The sequence below is a fragment of the Muscardinus avellanarius genome, assembly GCF_963383645.1.
Source record: "Muscardinus avellanarius genome assembly, chromosome: 17".
NCBI lineage: Eukaryota > Metazoa > Chordata > Mammalia > Rodentia > Gliridae > Muscardinus > Muscardinus avellanarius.
Window position 1 is genome coordinate 25,425,766 of NC_137803.1, and position 25,553 is coordinate 25,451,318.

General features: G+C 44.8%; 1 protein-coding gene across 1 annotated transcript in view; it reads left to right on the forward strand.

The window, feature by feature from the left end:
- Positions 1-14,132: 14,132 nt before the first annotated feature.
- Positions 14,133-25,553, forward strand: part of MYO5B (myosin VB) — a gene marked incomplete at both ends in the record, with an annotated part of 329,445 nt that continues 318,024 nt past the window's right edge. The window contains one exon of the mRNA XM_080714447.1: positions 14,133-14,159. Within this exon, the coding sequence (XP_080570573.1) occupies positions 14,133-14,159 (27 nt within the window). The remainder of the gene's footprint in view (positions 14,160-25,553) is intronic.

Here is a 25,553-nt window from a genome sequence, read left to right on the forward strand (position 1 = left end):
GGAGCTGATAGATGGCTCCAGGGCTTCGTTATAGGAAGACAAACTTGGCTCCATCATGTCTTTTAACTTTTTTGTGTAGGTTTCAAGTCATACATTATTTATTTATTCATTTATTTATTTACTTATTTTTGTACTGGGGATCGAACCCAGGGGCATTCTGTCTCTAAGCTGCACCTCCAGTTCCATTTTATTATGTCTGAACCGATGCAGGCTTGGCTGTAAGGAATATGGTAGGATCCCAATGACTAGGGAATGTTAAAGGAAGATGAACTCCAAGGCTCAATTGAACCACTTGTGACCTTAACCTTAAAACTCATTGCTGCTCCTGGGCCTGGGCCTGCCAGTGGGTGCTTCTTGAGGTGTGAGGAATGGGAGCCAGGGCCTGAACAGTGGCTTTTCTGACCACCAATGAAGTATGTGTTAAACGGACTTGAACAGGAATGACAAACACTTGACTCCAAGACAACTTATATGTGTGGGGTTTTTACAGCTTAATTTATGGAGTAACACATGTTGAAACAGAAGTATACCATAAACTCTTTGCTAGAGCATAAAAATGAAATCCTACATGATATGCCTGCCCACACTCCAAGGCCATCGAGCCTGGGGATGCAAATATTATTGAAGGTGACAGCAGGTGGCTGCTGGTTATGTGGCCCTGGAGGAGAAGAACTGCTGTTCACTGAGGGCTCTTGTGGTACTGTGGGAGGAAGCTGCCTGCCACTGTTCTGCCTCTCGTGCTTAGCGAATGCTTGGCTTTATAAATGTTTGCTGAATAAGTAGATGAAGGAAGAAAGGAAGACTTTGTCTTACAAAGGATGAGTTAGTTAGCTTTCTGTTACTGTGACAAAATGCCTGAGACAAGCAGCTTAAAGGAGAAAAGATTTATTTCTGACTCAGATTAAGAGGTTTCAGTCCATTGGTTGGCTCCCATTTCTATGAGCCTGCGGTGAGGCAGAGGATCATGGTGGAGAGGGCTCGGAGGAACAGAGCTGCTCAGATCATGGTGGGAAGAAAACAGAGAGGAATGGAGAGATAGGGGGGGAGAGAGAGAGAGAGAGAGAGAGAGAGAGAGAGAGAGAGAGAGCAAGAGAGAGAGAGAAAAGGAGAGAGAGAGAGAATTCTGTCTTTATTTAAAACTTGGATATTTCATTTATCATGGTATTCCTGTGTATTTTTTCCTATTATGCATTAAAATATTATCCTAATGTCTTGCTTACTGACTTTTTGTGTGTCCCTTAACTTTTGGGCTTGAGACAAATAGCTCAGCCCAGATTCTGTCAGGGGAAGAGCATCCATAGAAGGAGCCAGCAAGTTCAAGCATCCTAACGTGATGTATAGAGCAGCTTGCTCTGTGTTGCTATGTGAAGTCTATGTTCTTCCATATGTACTGACATTTTTTAATACTTTTATTAGTGCATTACAATTACACATCATAGTGAAATTCAAAGTGATACAAATGTACATACACGTACCCCTTGGTGTGTCTCTTTGCATTCCCCCAGATCCTTCCTCCTTATTGTTTATTGTACAATGCTAAGGTAGAATGACTCAGCATCTTGTTTGTACAAGTAAATAACCACCATTTGCCCAGCACAACCATAAGGCACAAACTGATGTGACTTGTTTCTACTAATAAGAAAGTATCATGACCCACAAGTTTGTTGGACGCACTAGACCAACAAATAATGCAAACAAGAGATAAAAGGAGAGACACCTCAGTCTGCAGCATAGCACACCAGCCCGCGCTTCACCATTGACCACTGTGGCGTAGTCAGCAAGGTCTTTGCCAGGGAACTTGCCAGGTGACAAACTCCTGCCTGTCCCTGGGCTCAGCTCGATGAGGCCCTCTGTGCCACTGAGGCAGCAACTTCAGCACCACCCAGGGACCCTTCACTTTGACATCCCTGCAATCAGTTGGGTAACCCAGAACCCAACACCTTCCGTGACTCTTTGTATTTGCACTGTCTTTTTAAATCCTTTGATACCTTGATTCCTTTACCCTCTTTCAGCTTTCCTGTAACATTATATATATTTGTGTGATGTGTGGTCTTGTTCAACATTCCTACCACTATAATCCCAAATGACTGGCCACACAACTTAGAGGAAGGAAGCCTTATTTGATCACATTGTTTTGGAGATCGTGGGGTTTTAGTCCATGTTAGGCCAGGTTACATTTGTGGGGCTCAGGGTATGGTGGTAGGGAGCAGAGAGAGGGAGAGAATAAGGGTTCTGCTCAAATATCACAGAGACCAGAAACAAGAGAGATGTGTGCACGTCAGCAAGGGGACTCAAAGCACAGTGCCTAAGGCTGCACCCCCAGGGATCCCCTTTCTCCAGCCACACCCCACCTGTCTAGGACACGGCCCATTAAATCCAATACAATGGGTTTATTTGTTGATGACATTACAATCCTCATGACTTAGTTACATCAACTCTGAGCCTTAATACAAGAGTCTTCAAGGGACATTCTATATCTTACCATAACAAGTGTGATGTGTGGTTTGAGTGCTATGGATTCTAGTAATTAAGATTGGAATGGAATATGAAGCTTAAAGCCTGTCATGATCATGACTCCAAGTGGAATCAGGAATATTCAGTGAGGCAAAGCTGATGAAATTAATGTCACTGTGAATCTACTGACTGTGGAAAGATACCAGCATGACAGTCTATGTTATAAGCCAAGTGTTGTGGTTGGGATCTGGAATGTCCCCTAAAATACTCATGCAAAAAATGTGCCCCCTAAAAGCATAGTCCCAATGTAGCAAAGTTCAGAGGTGGGGCTTTTAGGCGATGATTGAATTGTGAGGGCAGTAACCTCATCAGTGCATTAATCTATTTGATAGGTTAGTAATTTGGAGAACTAGGAGTATAGGCAGGTAGGGTGTGTTTAGAGAGCATAGGTCACTGGGGTATGGACTGGAGACTAATCTGTCCTTGGGCCCTTCTTCTCTGTTTCTCAGCTAAGCAGTAAGAATTTCATTCATCAAGAATGCAAACAATAAGCCGAGTGTGGTGGTGCAGTGCATGCCTCTAATGCCAGTACTTGGGAGGCTGAGACAAGAGAATCACAGGTTCAAGACCAGCCTCACAACAACTCAGCAAGACCCTCAGAAATTTAATGAGACCTTGTTTCAAAATAATAAAAAAAATATCTGGAGGTGTAGCTTGGAGGTAGAATTCCCCTGGGTTTAATCCCTAGTACCCCCCCCACAAAAAAAGTAAAATTTGATATATTAAAAATCAACATGAAGCCGGGTGTGGTAGTGCACGCTTGTAATCCCCACGCTTGGGAGGCGGAGACAGGAGGATCATGCAGGTTGGAAGCCAGCCTCCCTGGCATAAGAGACCCTGTTTCCAAAAATAAAATAGGTCTGGGAGTGTAGCCCGGAGGTAGAAGGGCTTCCAGGAACCCCAGTACCACCAAATAAATAAATAAATGAATAAATAAATAAATAAAGCTAGGCATGGTAGTGCATGCCTATAATTCCTCCTGCACTTGGGAGGCTGAGTCAGGGGGATTGCAGGTTTGAGGCCATCCTCAGCAACTTAGTGAGAGTCTCAACAACTTAATAAAACTCTACTTCAGTATAAAAAGTAAAGTGGGCTGGGGGTGTAGCTCAGAGGCAGAAGTAATGTAGGACAGGGGTATAGCTCAATTTCCAGTGCCCCCCAAAATACAAACAATAATAAATGCTGGTGAGGATGTGGAGAGATAGGCACTCTTATATACTGTTGCTGGGATTGTAAATTGGTATGACCACTCTGGAGATCCGTATGGAGGCTCCTTAAAAGACTAGGAGTGGAACCGCCACTTGATTGTACCATATCAATATTTATTAAACAAGCCTCAACTGGCAGGTAGGTGCAGAAGGTCACACTGCTGCTTTGTCAGGTTGCTGAGGTTCCAGTGCTCTTACCTTTGAGGGGCTCTGACCACACTTGTAAGGCAAGGCCCCCGGCACTCACTGTATGAAAGGTCCACTCATTATAGTGTCTCAGAGGCAGGACCTTTTGCCTCTAGTCAGTCTTATACAATCAGAAATCCTTCTTGAATGTCAGCTTGACATACGTGACGTGGGGACCAAGCACTGGGCTGCCCTGCCTGATGACTTAGGCTCCAGGCTCTCTGAGTTTTTGTCCCAGCTTGTTCTGGTAAGGGTGGGGAGTATCTCTAGCCAACCCCCAAGCCTACCTCTGGGCCATACTTCCAGATCTATTTTATAATTTATTGGGAAACGGAGTCTCACTAAGTTGCTGAGAGCCTCACTAAGTAGCTGAGGCTGGCTTCAGATCCTGTGTGATCCTCCTGTCTCAGCCTCCCAAGTGTGGGCCACCACGCCTGGCTTACCAGCTTCTTTCTAACATCCATCCTGATGGTGTTTTTAACAAGTTACTGGTTTCACCAGTAAAAATTCATTTTCACAATCATTTATTGTTCTGATTAGCTAAGACCTGATTGATAGAGGCCTGACCAGCAGAAGGCTTTGTCTAGAGTGTGGCCTTTCTTGATATGCCACCTGAACACGTGGAATGTCAGTTCCTCATGACATGTTACCTGGCCACCCCCAGAATTGAAGCTCAAACTAACCTAGTGTACTGGACCATTTCAAAGGTTATGACAGACTTTGTGAATCCCAGGTACCAAACAGAACAGATACATATACTCATGTGTAGAATGATTTTTCAGAGAAGGTGGGGTGTGAAACAGGACTTGCTTTAGGATTACCTGAGAAGTGTTTAAAAGAACACGTTCTAGACCATTATGTAAATTCATGCAAGACAGATGGGTCAAGATTATTTTGTTTTATTTTTGATGGTGTTGGATATCAAACACACGGGTTTGTAATGTAAGACAAGTGTTCTTTTACTGAGCTACACCCCTTACCCTCAGATTTTTTTTTTTTTTTTTTTTTAGTGCCCACCGGCTAATTGTATTATGTAGTCAAGACCAAGAATTCCTGCTCAAAAGGACACATTGCAGATTTTGGAATCATATTCCAGGAAGTTCTTCTTAATGTGCAGGGTTATATAATTACTATAAGCCCCAAGACCCATCCCTACCCTAGCTTCTGGCTCGGATTCTCTCTTACTTTATCACTTCATCTCAGGACAGTAAAAAATCTCACCTGAAATTGGCTAACTTGAACCTCACAGTCAGCTCTTGGTTTAACAGTTACATTTTGATTTGTTAGTAGATCATATGGAGTGAGGGATACATTTTATGGGCAAGGTGGGTAGGGAGAGATTGTGCGTGAAAGTCTCTGAAGCCCCTGTCATCTTATTTCTTTCCACAAATGCTCCGGCCAAGAGCTCTAATGCCACTAATCAGCTGTGTGGGTTTGGGCAAATTTCCCTTTCTCTCTGAACCTCATCTTCTCATCTGTAAAATGAGGAATTGATCCTTCCAGTTATGACATTAAAAAAAATCAGGGAGTTGTGCAGGGTGTGGTGGCGCATGCTTGTAATCCCAGTACTTGGGAGGCTGAGATGGGAAGATCCAGGTTTGCTGCCAGCCTCACCTGCAACTTAGTGAGACCCTGTTTCAACATAAAGAATAAAATATAGGGCTGGGGTGTAGCTTGGAGGTAGAATGGCCCAGGGTTCAATCCCCAGCAACACACACACACACACACACACACACACACACACACACACACGCATCAAGAAGTTATGGAAAATTGAAAATAAGAAAAGTTGGGTGTTGGGTGTAGTGGCACATGCTTATAATTCCAGTTCCTCTAGAGTCTAAGGCAGGAGGATCACAAGTTCAAGGCCAGCCTGGGAAATTTAGAGGAAGGGAGGGAGGAAGAAGGAAAGAAGAAAGGAAGGAAGAAAGGAAGGAAAGAAGGAAGGAGGGCACAAGATTAGATTCTGGGGATAAAATGCCCTGTGGCCTTTGTGGTCCCCTGGAAAGGAGTCCTGCAGCTCCTTACATGAGAGTACGTGACAGGGAGAGGGGCAATAGGCTGTAAACTGTGGGTTCACAGGCTGTGACATTTGCATTTTCTTTTTTCTTTTTCTTTTTTTTTTTTTTTTTTGTACTGGGGATGGAACCCAGGGCAGTGCACTTGCCAGACAAGCGCTTTGCCACTGAGCTACATCCCAGCCCGACATTTGCATTTTCTCTCGTCCATGTCACCTCATTTTTCTTCTTCTCTCCACCTACGCCCCAGTAGGTCCATTGTTCCATTCTGGGGGTGATTTCAGTTACTTACACGATAGCTCTTGGGTGCTGAAAACAGCCTCTATGAACAGAAGCTTTGGACGTCCTGGGAAGTTGTCAACTACACTCTCCCCCTCCCTTTCACTCGCTTTGCAACAAAGTAAAGATGCCTGGCGGGGCCAAAGCTGCTCATTCCTTTTAGGATTAAGGGCAAAGCTTTTAGTGGGTCCACCCCACCCCACCCCCAAGGGAACCCAGGATTTATTCTGGCTGAGTTGTTAAGAGGCTGATATCAGACCTGCCCAGGGAGCAAGCTTGGAGGGAGGGCTTTCTTCCCTGGAGATTATTAATAGGCAGTTGTGACAGCAGCTCGAAACTTTTGGTGTCATAAGCCAGGTGTGCCACTAAGGTACCACTCCTGATGCCCAGCCCAACTCCTCACCCAGAGGCAGAATCTACAGCCTCCTCGACAGTGCGAATCCAGCCTCTGCTTGAATTCCTTCCAGGATGGCAAGCTCACTTCCCTATGAGATGTCTTTCTCAAAATCAGACAACCCCAATTATCCTCATGTATTGGGGGTTCACACATTCCCTGCCACCCACCCCCATACATATGCAGAAGTCCAGATTGGGCCCTGGGTAGGGGTGTCTGCCATACATATAGTAACAGAAGTCACTGCCTAAATCCTCACAGGCCAAATGTGAACCTAAAACAGGCAGAAGAGAAGTCCTTGTAGCCCCGAGAGAGCCTTGGGGGCAATGGCAGTATAAACTGGCAAGCTCAGCGGGTTCTGCCCTCTCCAGGTTATTAACATCATTCTTAATTTTATTTTGGTGGTACTAGGGATTTGAACCCAAGAGCATTCTGCCTCTGAGCTACATCCCCAGCCCAATTTTATTTTTTATTGTTGTTGAGGGTCTTGCTAAGTTGCTAATGCTGGCTACCAACCTGTGATCCTCCTGTCTCAGCCTCCCAAGCATAGTGTGTGTCCACCATGCCCTGCCATTAATATAATTTAAAATTCTGGATTCCTAATCAACTCCCAAACCTGGGGGCTTCTGATTATCTGCTGTCATATTCTCCAAAGAACTTTTTTTTTATTTTTAATTTGCATGTGTGGTACTGAGGATTGAACTCAGGGGCATTACACTGAGCTACACCCCCCCCGCCCCCGTCTTATTTTATTTTGAAACAGGGTCTTGCTAAATTACCACCCACTGGCCTAGAACCTCTACTTCCCCTGTCTCAGCTTCCCAAATGCTGGGACTACAGGTATGCATCACCACAACCAGCTCCTAAAAGAAATTTTGAAAAACCTTGCGTGTATCCACACATTTTAAAGTTTAAATAATTAGACTTTACATCTCAGTAGTTAGAAAAGGTGTACTTTCTGTCACATTGCCGCTTAAAACTGTTGTATTACTATTTTAACTGAACCCAATGGACTCCGACTGCCATAGCAATTTTCTACTTTCGATTACCTATTAAATATACACAAACACATTCTTTAAATCATTCGTTTTTTTCCTCCTTGAGCCTAAAATTCTCTTATACTTTATCCCCTGAATCTTATCCTACACTTTTGTATTAGAAACTCATTTACTAGCCATCTATAATACTTATCTATAACAAAAATGTGCATATACATAAATATATTTTTAAAATCCACAGTTGTCCAAGTACTAAATTTATCCTGAATTGAATTATCACAAATGTTATTCTCGCACAACTTCAAAAACTGCATTCTATTTTGGTCATAGACATAAGTACTGAGAAATCTTGTTTACATAAATAAATAGACGAGAAGGGAATTTTTATTAGAACGGTGTCTAATTCTTTGAATTCCTTTGGAGTTGCCAAAAATCACACAGTGATCCATCAAAAGATTATTTTTAATACCCTGTCAGCTGACCACTGGATTAGGTCCTCCTTTAATTTTGCTGATAGCACAGAATCAGAAACCACCTGACTTGGGAAAGAATGCACGGCCCCTTCCTTAGAATCACTAGCTTTTCTCAGCACCAAATTGCTAACCAGTCTTTTGTGTCCTGAAAGCTTTGGCTCCCCAGGCCAAGCACCACCCTCCTGTTTGGAGGGACTGAGAGGCTGCCCTTCTACACCATGAGTCAAGGAAAAGTGGGAATGGAGACCTGAAAAAAATGGAGACCTGGAAATTGATTCTCTTACAAAGGGACCACATTTGAAGAGGGCTGCATTAGCAAGCATTTGGGAAACCAAACTGAAGAGTAGAGAAATCGCTCGATGAAGTTCTTATCAGTAAGCCATACAAAGAACACCTTTTGTAGGTGATTGTATTGGTCATGTATTGCTGCGTAACAAATCACCCTCAAACTTCTCGGCTTAAGACTGCACACGATAATTTTCTTACAGTTTCTGTGGGCCAAAGAACAAATTATCTCAGCTTTCTGAATCCTCTGCTTCTGAGAGCATCACATGGCAGCAATCTAAGTGTCAGCAGGGACTGTGGTCACATCCAAATTCTCACCCACAAGCAAATCTACATCTAAGCTCACTCACATTGTTGCTTTGAAAAATCAGTGCTTCAGGGGCTGTTGCCTTGAGGCCACCCCTTACTTCCTTACCACATGGTTCTCTCCATCTGAGCAAGAATATGACAAGAGCCAGAGAGTTACACAAGACAAACGTCGCAGTCTTATAACCCAAACATGGCATTGATGTTTCACCACTTTGTTGTATATTATTGTTAGAAGCCAATCACTACCTCTGAGCTACATCCCAGCCCATTTTATTTTTTATTTTTTATTTTTTTTTGGTGTGGTACTGTGGATGGGACCCAGGGGCATTCTACCTCTGAGCTACACCCGCAGCTCTATTTTGTATTCTTTATTTTGAAACAGGGTCTCACTGAGTTGCAAAGGACCTCAGTAGCTGAGGATGGCCATGAACCACAACCTTCCTGTCTCAGCCTCCCATACGCTGTGATTATAAGCATGCACTATCACGCCAGGCTTCCCAGCCCAATTTTATTTTTATTTTGAAAAAGGGTCTCCCTAAGCTGATGATGGCCTAAGTTACTTAGGTGGGCTTCAAACCTGTGATCCTCCTGTCTCAGCTTCTGAAGTACTGGAATTGTAAGTGTGGGCCACCATGACTGGCATGATTGAGCTTTTAATTAATTAATTATATATGCTTTTATTAGTGCATTATAGTCTCATATCATAATGTAAATCATGTTGATAGTGACATACATGTGCATAGCACTTGGTGCCTTCCCTCTACATCCCTATCTCCCCCTTTTCTATACAGAGTACTAAGATTGACAATGGTATTTTCACCTATGTACACATAGTCGATGGTAGTGATTTCTTCATTGATCCTTACTCTTCCTCTCTCTTTCCCCTACACGACCTCCCTGGTGCCACTGAGGTTTTTCCTCCATTATCTGGAGTCCCTTTGGTATCCCCACTACTCCCTGATTTCTGCATATTAGAGAATACATTTAACTTTCCACTTTCTGTGACTGACTAATTTCGCTTAACATAATATTCTCCAGGCTCTTCCATTTTCTTGCAAATCACATAATTTTGTTCTTTTTTATTGCTGAGTAGAATTCCATTGTGTGGGTGTCACATAATTTTATAATCTGTTCATCTGTTGATGGACACATGGGTTGGTTCCATGATTTGGTTATTGTGAATTGTGCTGCTATAAACATGGGTATGCATATATTTTTGTAGTTCTCTGATTTCAGTCCCTTTGGAAAGATGCCCAGGAGTGGTATAGCTAGATCATATGGTGGATCCATTCTGTTTTCTGAGGAATCTCCACACTGATCTCCATAGCAGTTGAACTAATTTGCAGTCCCACAAACAGTGTAGAAGAGTTCCAATTTCCATATATCTTCACTAACATTTATTATTTTTTGGCTTCTTGATGATTTCCATTCTGATTAGGGTTAGATAGAATTTCTCAGTGTAGTTTTGATTTGCATCTCCCTGATTGCTAATGAAGTTGAACATTTTTTCATGTATCTATGGGACAACTCTTTTTTTGTGAAGCATCTATTTGATTCAATTGTCCATTTTTGATTGGATTATTTGTTTTTTAGTGTAAAATCCTTTAAGTTCTTTGTATATTCTAGATATTAGTCTTCCAACAGAAGGATAACTGGTAAAGATATTCTCCCATTCTGTAGGCTTTCATTTTAGACACTTGATGGTTTCTTTGGATGAGCAGAAACTTTTAAACTTAATACATCCCATTGACTAATTCTTGTTTGAATTTCCTGAACTTTTGGAGTCTTGTTGAAGATGTTTCTTCCTGTGCCTATATGTTGGAGTCTTGAACCTATGCTCTTCTCTAGTAGCTTCAAAGTATATGGTCTAACTTCCAGGTCTTTGATCTGTCTTGAGTTGACTCCTATATCAAGTGAGAGGTAAGGGTAGTTACATTTTTCTACAACTAGATAACCAGTTTTCCCAACCATTTGTTGAAAAGGTTTTGATAGGGATTGTGTTGATTCTGTAGATCACTTTGGGTAGAATGGTGATTTTGATGATATTTATTCTGTCTATTTAAGAGCAAGGGAGATCTTTCTATCTTCTAAGATATTCAATTTTGTGCCGGGTGTGGTGTCGCACGCTTGTAATCCTAGTACAAGCATGGAACAGGAGGGTCCTAGTACAGGAGGACCACACAGGTTTGAAGCCAGCCTCAGCTACTCAATGAGGCTCTTAGCAACTTAGTGAGACCTTGTTTCAAAATAAAGTATAAAATAGGTCTGGGAGCATAGCCTGGAGGTAGAAAAGCCCCTGGGTTCCACCCCTAGTACCACACACACACACACACACACACACACATAAAATTCAATTCCTTTCTTTGGTGTTTTAGAATTTTCCTTATAGAAGTTTTTACCTCTTTGGTTAGGTTTATTCCTAGGTATTTTATGGGTTTTGAGGTTATTGTGAATAGAAATTTTTTTCTGAATTTTTTTCTCAGTGGACAAATGGTTGGCCTATAGGAAAGCTACTGATATTTTTTAGGTTGATTTTGTATTCTGCTACTTTGTTGAATTTATTAATCTGCTTTACTAGCCTTTTGGTTGAGTTTTTGGGGTCTTTTAAATATAGGATCATGAGCTGGGAGTGGTGGTGCATGCTTGTAATCCTGGTACTTGGGAGGCTGAAACAGGAGGATCTGAGTTGGCATTCAGCCCTAGCTACTTAGTGAGACCCTCTGCAACTTAGTGAGACCCTGTTTCAAAATAAAAAACAACAACAACGACAAAAAAATTGTGAGTATAGCTCGGCGGTAGAATGCTTCTGGGTTCAATCCCTAGCACCACCAATAAATAAACAAATAAATAAAGGATCATATCACATGCAAATAGAGATAATTTTAATTCATCTTTTCCTATTTGAATTCCTTTGATGTCCTTCTCTTGTCTTATTGCCCAGGAGTCTCAAGGACTATGTTGAAAAGGAGTGGTAATAGTGGGCACCCTTGTCTTGTTCCTGATTTTAAAGGAAATTTCCACAGTTTTTCCTCATTCAATATGATGTTGGCTTTGGGCTTATTGTATATTGCCTTAATGCTGTTGAGGTATGTTCCTTCTATTCTGATTTTCTGTGGTTTTTTTTTTAAACATAAATGAGTGTTGGATTGAGCTTTTAATTTGGGCCAGGTGTGATGGAAGCCAGACAATTGGAATAGGGCGTGCGTGCATGGGGGAATGTGTTTTAGGTTGACCCATAATCCCAGTGGGATTGTTAGGATTGCTGATCTGGCACATACAGGGGTGGGTTTAGAGTAAGGTTAGAATAAAACTTGAGTTAGCATCACCCTGACAGTTGAACTGAGGGTTGAGGATGGGAAGATAAATTCTAAACAACAAAAACAAGAAAATTCTGGGAAATAGGGCATAGTTTTATCTAGGAACCCGAAATGGGACAAAGAACCAGAAAAGGACTTTGAGAAGGTATGGCTCAGAAGCTAGGGAAACAAGAGAAAAGTAGAAAAATGATAAATGCAGAGTTGATGACTACTTTATACTTAATGGGAGAAGGCAATTCCAACTGAATGGGGCTAAGTGGGTGCCAGTAGGATACCCCAGAAACAGATGCACGGTCCCACCTACAGAACTGAAGTTGAGAAACAAAGATACCACTTGTGGTAACTTTGAGATAACATCTGAATATTTATTATGCTCACAGAATTGAAAACTTGGGACTTAATGGGTTAAGGCAGCACCCTTTTTTTTGAAGAAGAGGGAAAAGGTTGGAACGATGGCTCTCGGCAGTGATTTTTTTTTTTTTTTTTTTTTTTTTGCGGGTCTAGGGATGGAACCCAGGGGCGTCCCACCTCCGAGGTATACCCCTACCCTACTTTTTATTCTTTATTTTGAAACCGGGTCTCACTGAGTTGCAGAGGGCCTCACTAAGTAGCTGAGGCTGTTCGCGAACCGCTATCCTCCGGTCTCAGCCTCCCGAATGCTGGGATTACAAGTGCGCGACACCACGCCCGGGTTGGCAGTGATTTTTGAATAGTTCCACTTCAAAGCCAACAAGAGTTGCCTGAGCTTTGATCGCTGGATATATCAACCCTGGAAGTAACATTCTTCAGAATTTCAGAGGAGCTTTAAAAATTCAGATACCCAGGTCCCATCCTTCGCCAATAAGTCCGAATTTCTGGGGTTAAGGCCCCTTTAAACAACGGGGATCTTGCATTCCAGTGGAAAGGTCTTAAAGGGATGCGCTTCGACTCATCTTCTGGGAGCCAGGCTCCAAGATGTCCCGAGCCGGCGTGCACTCACCTTTTGGCTGAGAAGCAGGGGTCAGGGACAAAAGCCACCTTCAGAAGCCGAAGGCTGTGTCTCCGCGGCCCCTTCTCACCTCCCCCACTCCGGCCACTTCTTTTCCTCATCTGGCTGAAATTCCTACTTTTGCTGGGAGTTGGAAAGGAACAGAAGTCGCTGTAGGCAGCCAAGCGCCACGGGCAGCGGGGACACATATCAGGGAGCGGCAGGAGTGAGCGCGCACAGGCGGGACAGCCAGGAGAAAAATGTGAAACTTCCCAGAAAAGCAAACAGCCTCCGAGGCGAGCGGCCGGGCGCCTAATTGGGGGAGCTGTGGGTGAAACTGGCGAATATTCAGACTGGAGCGCTCCATTTTTTTTTTTTTTTTCTGATTAGGATTTCAGCGCCCGGAGTTCAGTCTGGCAGAGGCTCTCTTTTGGCGTCCATCCATTCAGATCTCTTAATAACAAGCCACGACCGAATTGACTTTTACTAAAGAAAACTACGTTGACGACAGCCAGGTGAACGCAAGAGAAAAACGCACGGGGCCCTTCGGGCCGTACCCAGCTGTCCTTTTTCTTCTCCGCCTACTTCTCTGGATTGCTGGGCTCCCTGGCGTTCGCGCGGGGAGGCAGGTGCGGCAGGTGCGGCAGGTGCGCTAGCCTGCACACCTGGGCCTGGCGCCCGGGCTCCAGCAGGGGGCGGCCTGAGCCTCTCCCCAGCGCAGCTCGGAGCCGCCCCGCCCCGGCCCGCTGGACCCGCTGGCGGCGGGGGCGCGGGAGCCCTTAAAGGCGGCGGCGGCGCTCGGGTCGAGCGCGATGACGCTCGGGTCCTCTCGCTGGCTCTCCTCCGGGCGCCCGGCACCTCCTCCGCGCACCTGTGCAGGGAGCGGCGCCGCGCAGCCTCCTCCCCCGCCCGCCCGCACCTCCCGCCCGGCTGCAGCTGCGCCTCGGCCCCGGGAGTAAAGGTCGCGCCGGGCGAGGGCGAGCCGGCCGCAGCGCCCCGGGGAGCCGGCTGGGCAGGTTGGGGGAAAAGGGGAGCGTGAACAAGAAACTCTCGGCTAGTCTGGAAGATGGCGCCAGGCCGGCCGGCCGTGGACTGAGAGCTGCCCGGGCAGCGAGGAGCCGGGGGCGCGATCGAGGGGTGCCAGCCGCGCGCAGAGACGCGGGCTCCGGCCCGGCCCCGGGGTCATGTCGGTCAGCGAGCTCTACAGCCAGGTGGGTGCGGGCCGGCGGGCACGGGGCGGCGCTGTGCCGAGCCGCCTTCCTCTGCGGCTCCTGGAGGCTGCGGGAGCTCCTTTGGGTGTCCCTTCGCTTCCCTCCTCGGCGCCCCTAACTTCCCGGGTGGAGAAAGTTTGGCTGTCGCTGCAGCGCCCCGCACTGCCCGCCCCGCGGGCTGTGGCCTCCGCCGGGACCGCCGCCTGGCCTTGGCTGGAGGGTCGCCCGACCTGTGGGCGGCCGGGGCGGGCGCAGCCGGGGCGGGGGGCTCCCCGGCTCCCCGCGTGCCGGCCCTGGCTCCGGGGAGCGGACCCGCCCGGGAGTCCGCGGCGCCTCGCCCTCCTCGTTCTTCCCTTCTAGCAGCCAAGGAGAGCCCCGACCTTGGGGGCGGTGGCCGGGCACTGGGCGGTGGAGAGGGCAGAGGTGCGCGGGGCGCGGCGGCCGGGGAGGGGTGTGAGCCGCGTAGCGAGGTGGCCGGGGCGGTCCCGGGCGGTCCCAGCTAAGCCCGTCCTTAACTTGCTAGAGATGCGCGTTCTGAAGCGAGTCCTGGGCAAGGGGGCGTCAGTTATTGTGGGGAAGGGGTTGGAGTAATGCGGAGCCAGGACTAGGATGGGATGGGGATTTTTAGGATTTATTCAAGGTCAGAATGAGCAGGCCGGACCCGCTGCTCAGAATTGGGAACCGGTGCGGTTCCGCCGCAGGTGCAGGGGTTTTAACCAGCCTTCGCTTCCCGGAGCGCTCATCGCAGCCCTGAGCCGACCCGGCCCTTGGGGTTGCAGCCTAGTGCTGGGGATGGAGGGGGGGGGGTGTAAGCACCTGCTCCTCACCCTTTAAAATACTAGTACTTGGGAATCTGAGACAGGAGGATTGTAGATTCAAAGCCAGCCTCAGCAACTTAGCGAGACCCCCCCTTTTTTCTTTTTCTTTTTTTCTTTTTTCTTTTTTTACGTTTGGGATATCCTGATATCCGGTCTTCTTGTCCGTCTTCTTTGGTGTCTGGAGCGCGTTTGACGGTCCCTGGTGCGCTCGCCTGAGTGCGGAGGGGCGTGTTCTCCACTCGTGTGCGGGAGTGCGGTTCCGATTCGGAGACTCCGGCTGGGCCAACAGGTCTGGGCGGGGTAGGAAGAGCTACTTCCGCCTCCTCCCTAGCTCGCTGCAGCCCAGCGCTGGGGGGAGCCCTTCAGCTCTTTCGGCTGGCCGCCCTTCAGTTAGTGGGACTGCTAAAATTCCCTCTTCCCCAGCAAGGGTACAGGTTAAAGCTCACGTGGTGGTCTGACGCTGCCGCCTGGTGTTCGGGACCTCAGGATAACACCTTTGGGTAACTCCACTGGGCCCATGCGGGACACCTAAGACATCTTCCGCTCTGCGATCTTGGAGAAGCTACAGTCTTTGGGAAAAAAAAAAAAACAAAAAAAAAAACCAAAAAACAAAAAACAAAACACGCTACCCTTTTAAACTGTGGGGCCTGGAGAGGAGCCCTCTCAGGTGTTTTTCTGAAGCCAGTTTATTTTTTATTTATTTATTTTTTTTGGTGGTGCTGGGGTTCCTGGAAGCCCGTCTAACTCCAGGCTACACTCCCAGACCTATTTTATTTTTATTTGGAAACAGGGTCTCCTAAGCCAGCTCGGCTGGCTTCGAACCTGCGCTATCCTCCTGTCTCCACCTCCCAAGCGCGGGGATTATAAGCGTGCGCCACCACGCCCGGTGTGAAGCCAGTTTTTAAGAACTGGGTATGGAGACTTCAAGCTGTGGGTGAGAGGCTGAGTTCGAAGATGATGTTTCACTAAAGGGCATAGATAACACCTGTGTTTAGTAAAATGAGTGCAGTGCATCGAAGTTCTCCAGCAGATACTGAATTGCTGTATCAAATGAAGCGTAATGGGAGTTTTATGAGCCCCCTTCTTTGTTAAACATTTATACTGAATTTTTCTAAAGATACTACACCTTTAGGGGAAAAACAATTTGATTTCTAGTTAGAAGCAAATATATTGTATGTTAATTATTGGGAATGATGAATTAGTCCGGCCTGAATTTAATGGGGTTTCAACATACATTTTTTGGGGGTACTGGGGATGGGAACCCAGGGTCATTCTACCTCGGAGCTACACCCCCAGCCCTATTTTTTATTCTTTATTTTGAAACAGGGTCACACTGAGTTGCAGAGGGCCTCACTCAACATACTCGAGTTATAAAGGCATGGACAAAATTGCTTTCCCTAGGAAAAGGTCTTGGGATGTTCAAAAAAAGATATTTTCTTAAAAAAATAGCTTCATTGGTGTGAAGGTTTGGCATAATTAAACCAAAATGAATGATTCCCTCCCTAGGGCGCGGTAGACTGCACTTAGCCCTAGTAGGATTTCTAGTTCATTAGTTTTTGGGTTTTGATTCTGGAGTCCCAGAGCCTTTCTGTGGCCCAGAGGTACACGCCAGGTTTGTGTTCTGAGCAGTTATTTCTGGCAGAGTTGGACACACTGTTAGCTTACTATGAGAAGCAGTTGCAGTGTTTCCTAACCATGGTAACCCCCACTTGCCAGGCTGGATTCTCAGTATGTGTATGAATCACACAGCGCACAGGAACTGCCTGCTGCTCACATTCTCTGTTTCTTGGTGAGATGATCTGTTCGTCTTGATGTATCATTGAAATAACCGACATTCCCTTTCATTTTTAACACGCCAGTGAGTTTTTCTAATGTGATCAACACTGGACCCAGGCACCCACTTTAATACATTATGCGTAGCGTGGAAATGACCGTCTGTTATATCAACGGTGTGTATAATCATTTAGGGATGGAAATGTTAAAGCCCCTAATTGGTCATATTTGTTGCTTTGGTGACATAGTTGGAAGATATTATTATTGGAAGAGTTGAGGTAAGAACTTAATGCATTAGTGAATTTATGGTGACCTAAGGAAGAGACTCTCTGTCCAGTTGAATTTTGTTCTTCTCTACTGTAGGCTCCTATGCTGTGTGAGCTTTTTTGGAGCGTGGGTTTGGGGGACCGTTGATTTTTGTCATTGGCAAAGCGCACTTCCCACTTAAGGAAAACAGTTGTGTTTTCAGAAGACCTGGTACCTTCCACAGAGAAGTTGCTTTCTATGTAGCGAGGATGGTGAAAGAAGTTGGTCAGAGCCAGACGCTTTGAGGGTGATGTCAAGGTGAGTCAGCCTCATTCAATCTCACGGAAAGGTGGAGCTGACATTGGTTCTGTTGTCCAAGTGGCACGTAGGCGGCGAGTGTTTGTACTTGGCTTCCAACTTGCCGGAAAAGATGACGGCCTGATTTGTACAGGTCTCAGAAGTCCAAGCATGTGCTACCGTGGTGAATATGATTTGATTGTAATGGTTATAGAGAAGTCTTATTTAAAAAAAATAAAATATTTCCCTCGGGGTAAATAATAAAACTCTCCTTTATAGAGGGCTGTTCTTGATGAAAAACTTAAGTACTGCTGTTTCAAATAATTACACTTTGAACATACCACTTTGATTCTAGCTAGCAACACTGACTGGGAAGTCAATAGCCTGAAACCCAGTGCCTTCAGACAATTCCTCCTTCCTGCTTGTCTTAATTAACAGGTTAATATCTGAGTCATAGATTTTGAAAGAAAAATTGTAGTGCTGGGGATTGAACCCCCAGGGCCTCCTGCATACTAAGCAAATGCTGTATCATGGAGAGATATCCCTAGTCCCAAGCCATGGGTTTTTGAGTGCTGCTAGAATATTGATTTACTGGTGGACACACTCTGTGTAAGATACTTTTGAGCTTGGGAGCACTCAGGGTACTGACTTGAATACTTAACCCTTTGAAAAATAGAGTATACCTGCCCCCAAACTCAGGTGCTCTATCTTTCCCTCACCTGGGCATCAGAAATAGATTTTTCCCCCCCAAGTATCAGTCTTAAAGGTGGCAAGAGCCTCTTGTTTATTCTGTGTCCATCCTCACCGTTGGTGGGACTGACGATTTAGGATTTCCTTGTTGGCTCCCTAGTGATGCCTTTCCTAAGAAGTAGAGGTGCGTGTTAGACATGAGGGTTTGACGATCGATGATTATGGATGCTGTTGGCATTCCCCTCGTCTCCCTTCTATTCTCTTCCTGACTCAATAGTTATCTTCTGTGTCACTTTGTCAATATTCCCTCACATTGTCCTTGTCTGTGTGCCCAAGAAGTCTGAGAATTTCTATCCTCTTCAAAGGGGGGAGGGTTAGTCCAAAAGCAACAGAGATGTACCTAATTTAGCTTCCTCTTCCCCGCGTTGTGAACAGAGCATCTCTAAAGCATGTACTGTACTGTTTCTGGGATTCTTTTGCAGGGTTGAGCGAGAGCTACTGTGCTTGGGTCTTTTCCTCAACACCACACCCTTGCTTCCTTTCCTGCATCTCCTCTTATCTGTTGGGAACACTGCCTAACAAATCTCTTAAGCAGGACTCATCTCAGGATCTGGCTCTCTGGGAACCCAAAATAATCTACAACTTGGAAGTATGGCAGAATGGGTGTCAAGTTCAGTTTTTGGCCTTGATGGGGTCTTGGGAGGCTGGAGTGTGGTGTGGAAGTTTCTTGTCCTATGCTCACCTTCCTTTCTAGCCTCGCTGTCTGCCTTGTGTATTATGTCCTCCCTCCCATCCCTAGCTCCGGCTCCTCTTCTCTTCTGCTTCCCTTTCTCAGGTGCCTGTAAACCCAGCAGGTCCTTCTTGGCTCATCTGGTAATTGGCAGAAATCCAGAATTGCTACCCAGTCCACTTGGCACATCTGATTGCCTGGATGTGTCTCAAAGAGCAGGTTCTTGACCATCCCACTCTTGGTGGTAGTTGATGTGTGATGTCTTATCTCCCCACACAGGCTACTGGAAAATACAGACCATTGTCAGACGTTTTTGGGAGCCTCCACTGTGTCTAACGATGCAATCTAAATATACAAAGATAGGATGATGCATGTGTCATGATCAAGGTTAATAGACCCTTTGTGGAGGAGTTGATCTAGTAGGTGGTGGCGGAATGAGACATGACTGGACCTTGAATAAGTAGAATGAATGAATTTATTTATTTTGCGGGTCTGGGGACGGAACCCAGAGGCATTTGACCTCCGAGCTACACCCACTGCCCAATTTTTATTCTTTATTTTGAAACCAGGTCTCACTAAGTTGCGGAGGGCCTCACTAAGTAGCTGAGGATGTCCGTGAACTGCGATCCTCTGGTCTCAGCCTCCTGAATGCTGGGATTATAAGCATGCGCCACCATGCCCGGCTAGAATTTGTTTTATTTATTTATTTATTTTTATGTGGATCATATTGAAAATGGCATACATTCAGACTGTGCTTGGTGCCCTCTTCCCCCACATACCCTTCCCCCCTCCCAACAATGTGTCCAGGTTAACCATGCTACATTCATGCTTTTACACATATTCAAATGTAGCTCCTCCGTGAATCAACCTTAGCCTCCTTTCTCTCCTATCCTTTCATTCTAGCTTTGCTGAAGTTTCCCCTCCATTATCTGGAGGCCCTCTAGTATTCTAATACTCCCTAGTTTGGGCATATTAGAGAAAACATATGTCCCTTCTCTTTCTGTGCTTGGCTGATCTCACTTAATGTTCTCCAGGTCTTTCCATCTTCTTGCAAATGACATGATTTTGTTCTTTATAGCTGAATAGAATTCCATTCTGCGTATTTCCCATAATTTTGTAATCCATTTATCTGTTGATGAAGACTTAGGTTGGTTCCCTATTTTGGCTATTATGAATTGTGCTGCTATGAACATAGGTATGCGTATGTTACTGTAGTTGTCAGATTTCAACCCCTTTGGAAAGATACCCAGGAGTGGTATAGCCGGATCATATGGTGGATCCATCCATTCCCAGTTTTCTAAGGAATCTCCACACTAATCTCCATAGTGGCTGAACTAGTTTGCACTCCCACCAACAGTGTAAAAGAGTTCTCTTTCCCCACATCCTCACTAGCATTTGTTATTTGATTTCTTTTTGTTTGCCACTCTGATTGGGGTTAGATGGAATCTCAGGGTAGTTTTGATTTGCATCTTCCTGATGGCTAATGATGTTGAACATCTTTTTATGTATCTATTGGGCATCTGTGCCTCTTCTTTTGTGAAGTGTCTATTCAATTCAGTTGCCCATTTCTTGGTTGGGTTATTTGTTTTGCTAGTGTAGAGTCTTTTGAGATCTTTGTATATTCTGGATATTAGCCTTATATCAGAGTGGTGGCTGGTAAAGACCTTCTCCCATTCTGTAGGGTAAATAAGTAGAATTTGACCTGAGACTGGGAAGTATACCTTCAAAAGAGGACTATAGGAAGAGTGACTTTAAACATGGGGACAGAGATAATTTAGGCATTTTTTGGGGGAATAGTAATCACAGTATTAAACTCTTTATTTTATTTTGATGTAGATTGACTTACAGAAATGTTGCAAAAACGGTACAGTTCCCATGTGTATTTTCCCAGATTTCCCCAATGTTGAATGAAGCTTCACTTAACCAAAGCGTAATTACTGAAACCAGAAAATTCACGTAACGGTATTGAGTAGTCTACAGACCTTATTGGACTATTAGTAGTTTTTCCATTATTGTCCTTTTTCTGAGCCAGAATCCCACTTAGGACGTCACGTTGCTAACCTAAGTCTCCTATTGGTGAGGGTTGTGTGGTTTTCCTCTTGTCTTTAGTGACAATGGCACTTTAAGAATACTAAACATGTATTTTGTCCAATGACTCTGCTTGGCCTTAATGTTTTTTGTATGTGTTTGTAGCTAGAGGCTGTGATTTATTTTTCTTTTTTGGCAAGAACATCAGCAGTGCTGTGCCTTTCTTAGTGCCTCATTTCAGGAGAAACGATACTGGTGTTTCATTACAGATGGGGTCACTTGGGTCCCTGAAGTGGTGTCTATAAGTTTATTTTCAATTGAAGAGTGAAGCTAGTATCTGGGTGTGAGGTATGCTTTTCCTCATGTTTTTAGTTAGGTAGGGATTACTGAGATTAGAACTTATGTTTGATGATGAGGGGCAAGAGGAGACAAGTCAACATGACCATGAGGTTTCTGGCTTTGGGGTTTGGTCAGAAATAAAGATGTCAGGCTGGGGCCAAGGATCACTTTCGACTTTTAACATGTTAAGTTTGGAGTGACAAAACTTTAAGGGAAAATATAATTTGGAAATAGAAGAATGAGTATAGAAGAGAAATGTTGGGATTTTTGAGTTCTTGCGCAGATGTCTGGAGTTTGCTTTTCCTTAAGGAAATACTGTTGTCTTGCAACATCTTACAAATAGCAGCCAGTCCTGGCCCGAGGTTCTGACCCTGATGCAAACTACCCTGAATGTTGTATAAGGACTTTTAGCACCAACACCTTGGAGCAGATACTTTTTGAGCCCAACTCTTCTTGTTTGTTATTGAAGGCTGGACCTAGAAACATTCTGTCTTTGAGCCCTGTTTTATTTATTTATTTTTTTCTTAGAGACACAGTCTTGCTAAAGTTGCTGAGGCTAGTCTCAAACTTGTGATCCTCCTGCCTCAGCCTCCAAAGTCTAGGGATTACAGGCATGAGCCACCATGCCTGGCTCTGAACCCCATTTATCTAGAGAATCTGAGGCACTATCTGCTTCATGAGAAGGTTATTGGAGGATTATGCCGAGTGCCACTACTCCACATACTATGTCTGGTGCGCCATATGTACTTGGCAACTTTCTGCTGCTTTGCGTTCTCCAGTCATGGTGCTGGTGCTACCAGCATTATGGGTTTGCAGCCTTTTCTTCTAACCCTCCTGTTAGCTTTTTGTTAAACAAGCCCCACTTCCAGCATTGTTACCTCATTTCTGTGTAGGCTCGGGGGACGTTCCACACCCAAAGCGTTACAGTCACTTGGACCAAAATACTTGTCAAGAGCCACCTGGGGAGGAAAGAAGTCTTTGGGCTCATGATTCACAATATCTCATCCATGCTCGGCTCGGTCCACTGCTCTGGGCCTGAGGTGAACCGGAGGATCATTGCGAAAGGGCATGGCCAGGGAAAACTGCATAGCTTGTGGTAGTGGAGAAGCAGAGGGGTAGATGGGGAGAAGATAAACCCATCCAGGGCCTGCCTCTGATGACCTGCTTTCTAGTAGTCCAATTGGGTATCAGTGACTAGTCCATCAAATGATGAGGTCAGAGCCCTCATGAGCCAATCGTTGCCTAAGAGCCCCACCTCTGAAGTGGCTTCACTGGGGATCGTCCTTCTCCTATGTGAGCTTTTGGGCATCATTCCAGATCCAAGCCATGGAATTCTTGTCCTGCCACCCTACATGGGTGTTGATCACAAGGGGACTTGGTGAGTGAGGAGGTGAGGGATTGGTGCAAACACTTCACTACCAGAGCAAGAGACGACATGGGCATGGGAGAAAAGGGTCCCACTCCCCCCACACCCCAGGGGAAGGAGCAAGAGTGGTTTGAAAAAGATTTAAGCAGTGCTTTCTGTTCTTAGATAAAGGAAAATTAAAAAACATTTTTTACAATTTTTTTAATATGAATGATTATTGAAGCAATGTAAAAGAGACAAAGGCTTGCTCTCATTCTTAGAAACAGCTAGTATTATACAATTCTTTGGATCTGCGTTTTCAAATACAGTAGCCACATGGGGTTATTGATAGTTGCAAAGAGGCTGGCTCGAATTAGCATGAACTTTAAGTGTAAAATATGCTACCAGGTTTCTAAGACTCAGAAAAAATGCATGTAAAATATCTCATTTGTACTTTTGAGTATCGATTATATGTTGAAAAAATATTTTGCATACATTGAGCTCCGATTTTACTCAATTTTTAAGACGGTTATTAGAAGCTTCAACCTCCTATATGTGGCCCACATTTGTGGTCTCTATTTTATTGGGCAAAGCTGCTTTAGACTTAATTATGCACAGCGTCTTCTTAAAATGTATGAGATGATTCCATTTAGCTTCTAAATCTTAATCTATGCTTTCCCCCCTGTATCATATAAAAGCAATTTAACCATTAAATGGCTGTGTAACATGGCCTTTTATAGATGGGACATAGTGATTTATTATTTTTGTGGTACTAGGAATTGAACTCCAGGGAATTCTACCTCTGAGTTATACCCCCAGCCCTTTTTATTTTTATTTTTGTTTCGAAATGGGGTCTTGCTAAGTTGCGGAGGCTGGTCTCAACTGCGATCCTGTCTCAGCTTCCCAAATATTGGGATTACAAGTGTGTGCCACTGCACCCAACTCTCTACTGTTCTTTTTTATTTTTTTTTTGGTGGAACTGGGGTTCCTGGAAGCCCTTCTACCTATGGACTATACTCCCAGACCTATTTTTATATTTTTATTTGGAAACAGGGTCTCTTAAGCCAGCGCGGCTAGCTTCAAACCAGCGCTATCCTTCTGTCTCTGCCTCCCAAGCGAGGGGATTACAAGCGTGCGCCACCATGCCCAGCTATACTGTTCTTAACTATTGTAATTTTGACCAATATTTAGTCTGGTTGCAATTTTTTTTGAGGTAAAAATAAATTGTTGCAGAATGACCTTGTAATATCATTTCTTCTGTTAGGATAAATTGGTGGCATGTTATAATGACTTTTCCATATGGCTAGTATCTTCCAGAAAAGAACCTGTTTAGTTTTCCAAGTTTATGTCATTGCTTCTCTTTTTAAACCTTTGCACAAAGTTTCTCATTTGCCTTAATGTCAACTGTCATTGGAAGGCTGAGCATCTTTTCACATGCGTGGTATTTGTGCAGAGTTTTTCAGTATTTCTGGTTGATACTGGCATTATTTGTAGTTGCTTATGCCATTTGCATAACTATTTTTTAGAGATAGGAAAGCACAAACAACATTTAGGATAAAACACTATAAGGGAGCTTGGCATGTTTTCCCCTTTGATTGTTAACTCTCATAACAGTGGTGTTTTTCAACTGCAAAGCTCTGTGGAGAGCTTTTGTGCCAGATCATTCCTTTATGCTATATATTATTAGCTCATTCAACAGTAAGGCGTAGGCACTTCCTTCATCCTATTTACAAGCATGGGACCTCAGGGCTACTGGGTGCCCAGACCTCCTAGCTCCAGGCCCTGGCTTCTGCCCATTGTTCTGCCTTCCAGGAGGTATCCAATTTCTTGGTGGCGAGTCTAGAGCAGCATTTGTGCATAAAACACTCTAACAGAGTTATTATTTTTTTTTAGCCTAGAATTATTTTCCCCCTCCCCCGCACCATCCAACCCCCAGCAACAGAGAAAACCCATTCAGATTAGAGAAGCAAAAAGATCTAACCAGATGGTCTGACTAGATGAGCATTTAGTGGAAAATGAGAACCCCTCTTTGAGTTGTCAGCTTTGGTCATTTCAGACAAGGCCCCTTTCTTAGATCAGTGGAGGGAGCATTATGGATGTATACTGGAGCCCATCATGGAACTTGTCAAAGCAATTCAGAAACATCCTCTCACCTGGCATTTAGGTAGGACACAAGGATGTCCTCATGCGGTCCGGACCCGGGCACGAATGAGCACTTCTGACATCTTGCTACTTTACCTGTGAGAATGACAAGTTTTTCCACCAGTGTTCCAGGGTATTATAAAGTCCCTCTTAAAATGTCTTCACTGACTCATAAATTAGTGCCCTCTTTCTCCTTGCGACGGTCTCATGATGATGCCCAGGCTCTTTTTGATCTCTTGGGCTCTAAGAAGCAGGGACTGTGAGTGTGAACCCTTTTTGAACAGTTCTGATAGTGATGTGAACCCTGGAGCATTTTTCACCTTTCCTGACATTTGTGGGGAATGAAAAGGCCCATCCTGAAAAGTTAATGCGTTTGCTGGAGATTTTTTCCCCTAATGTTTTGAATATTTCTTTATTTGGAAAGGTTTCTTTTTGCCATTGTAAAACTCAAATGTGCTGTGACGTGAACTCCTGAAGGAATATTAACATCCAGATGCCCTTTACATGAAAATCAAAGACTTAAAATGGCTTTTTGCATCAAGAAGTGTAGGTCCTTAGTTTGGAGCTCGGCCTCAGTGGGGCGGGGGAGGGGGTGGAGGATGCAGGGCCGTAGGATGCTCCACATTCTACTCACTGACATCGTAAGCTGGATACTGGACATCATGGGGAGGCAAGAAGGGAAAATACTTGATCCAGCAAATTGTGCTATATTTCACCATCTTACTCCGTGCACCTTCACCACCCAAATAGGTTCAGCGTCCTTTTCCCAGCTGCCCACCCTGACCTCAGTGCAGCCCTACCAGTCATCAGATCTATCCACAGAACTGCCTTGTTTCCTGTGGGGGCTATCTTAGGCATCATCATTAAGGTGCTTTGCAAAAGAATACATACAGAATAATTTTGTGAATTTGAGACAAAATAGTGTTGTTGAAGGATATGTACTTACTAAAACCACGAGGAAAGACCGAGGAATGAGGGAGGAAGAA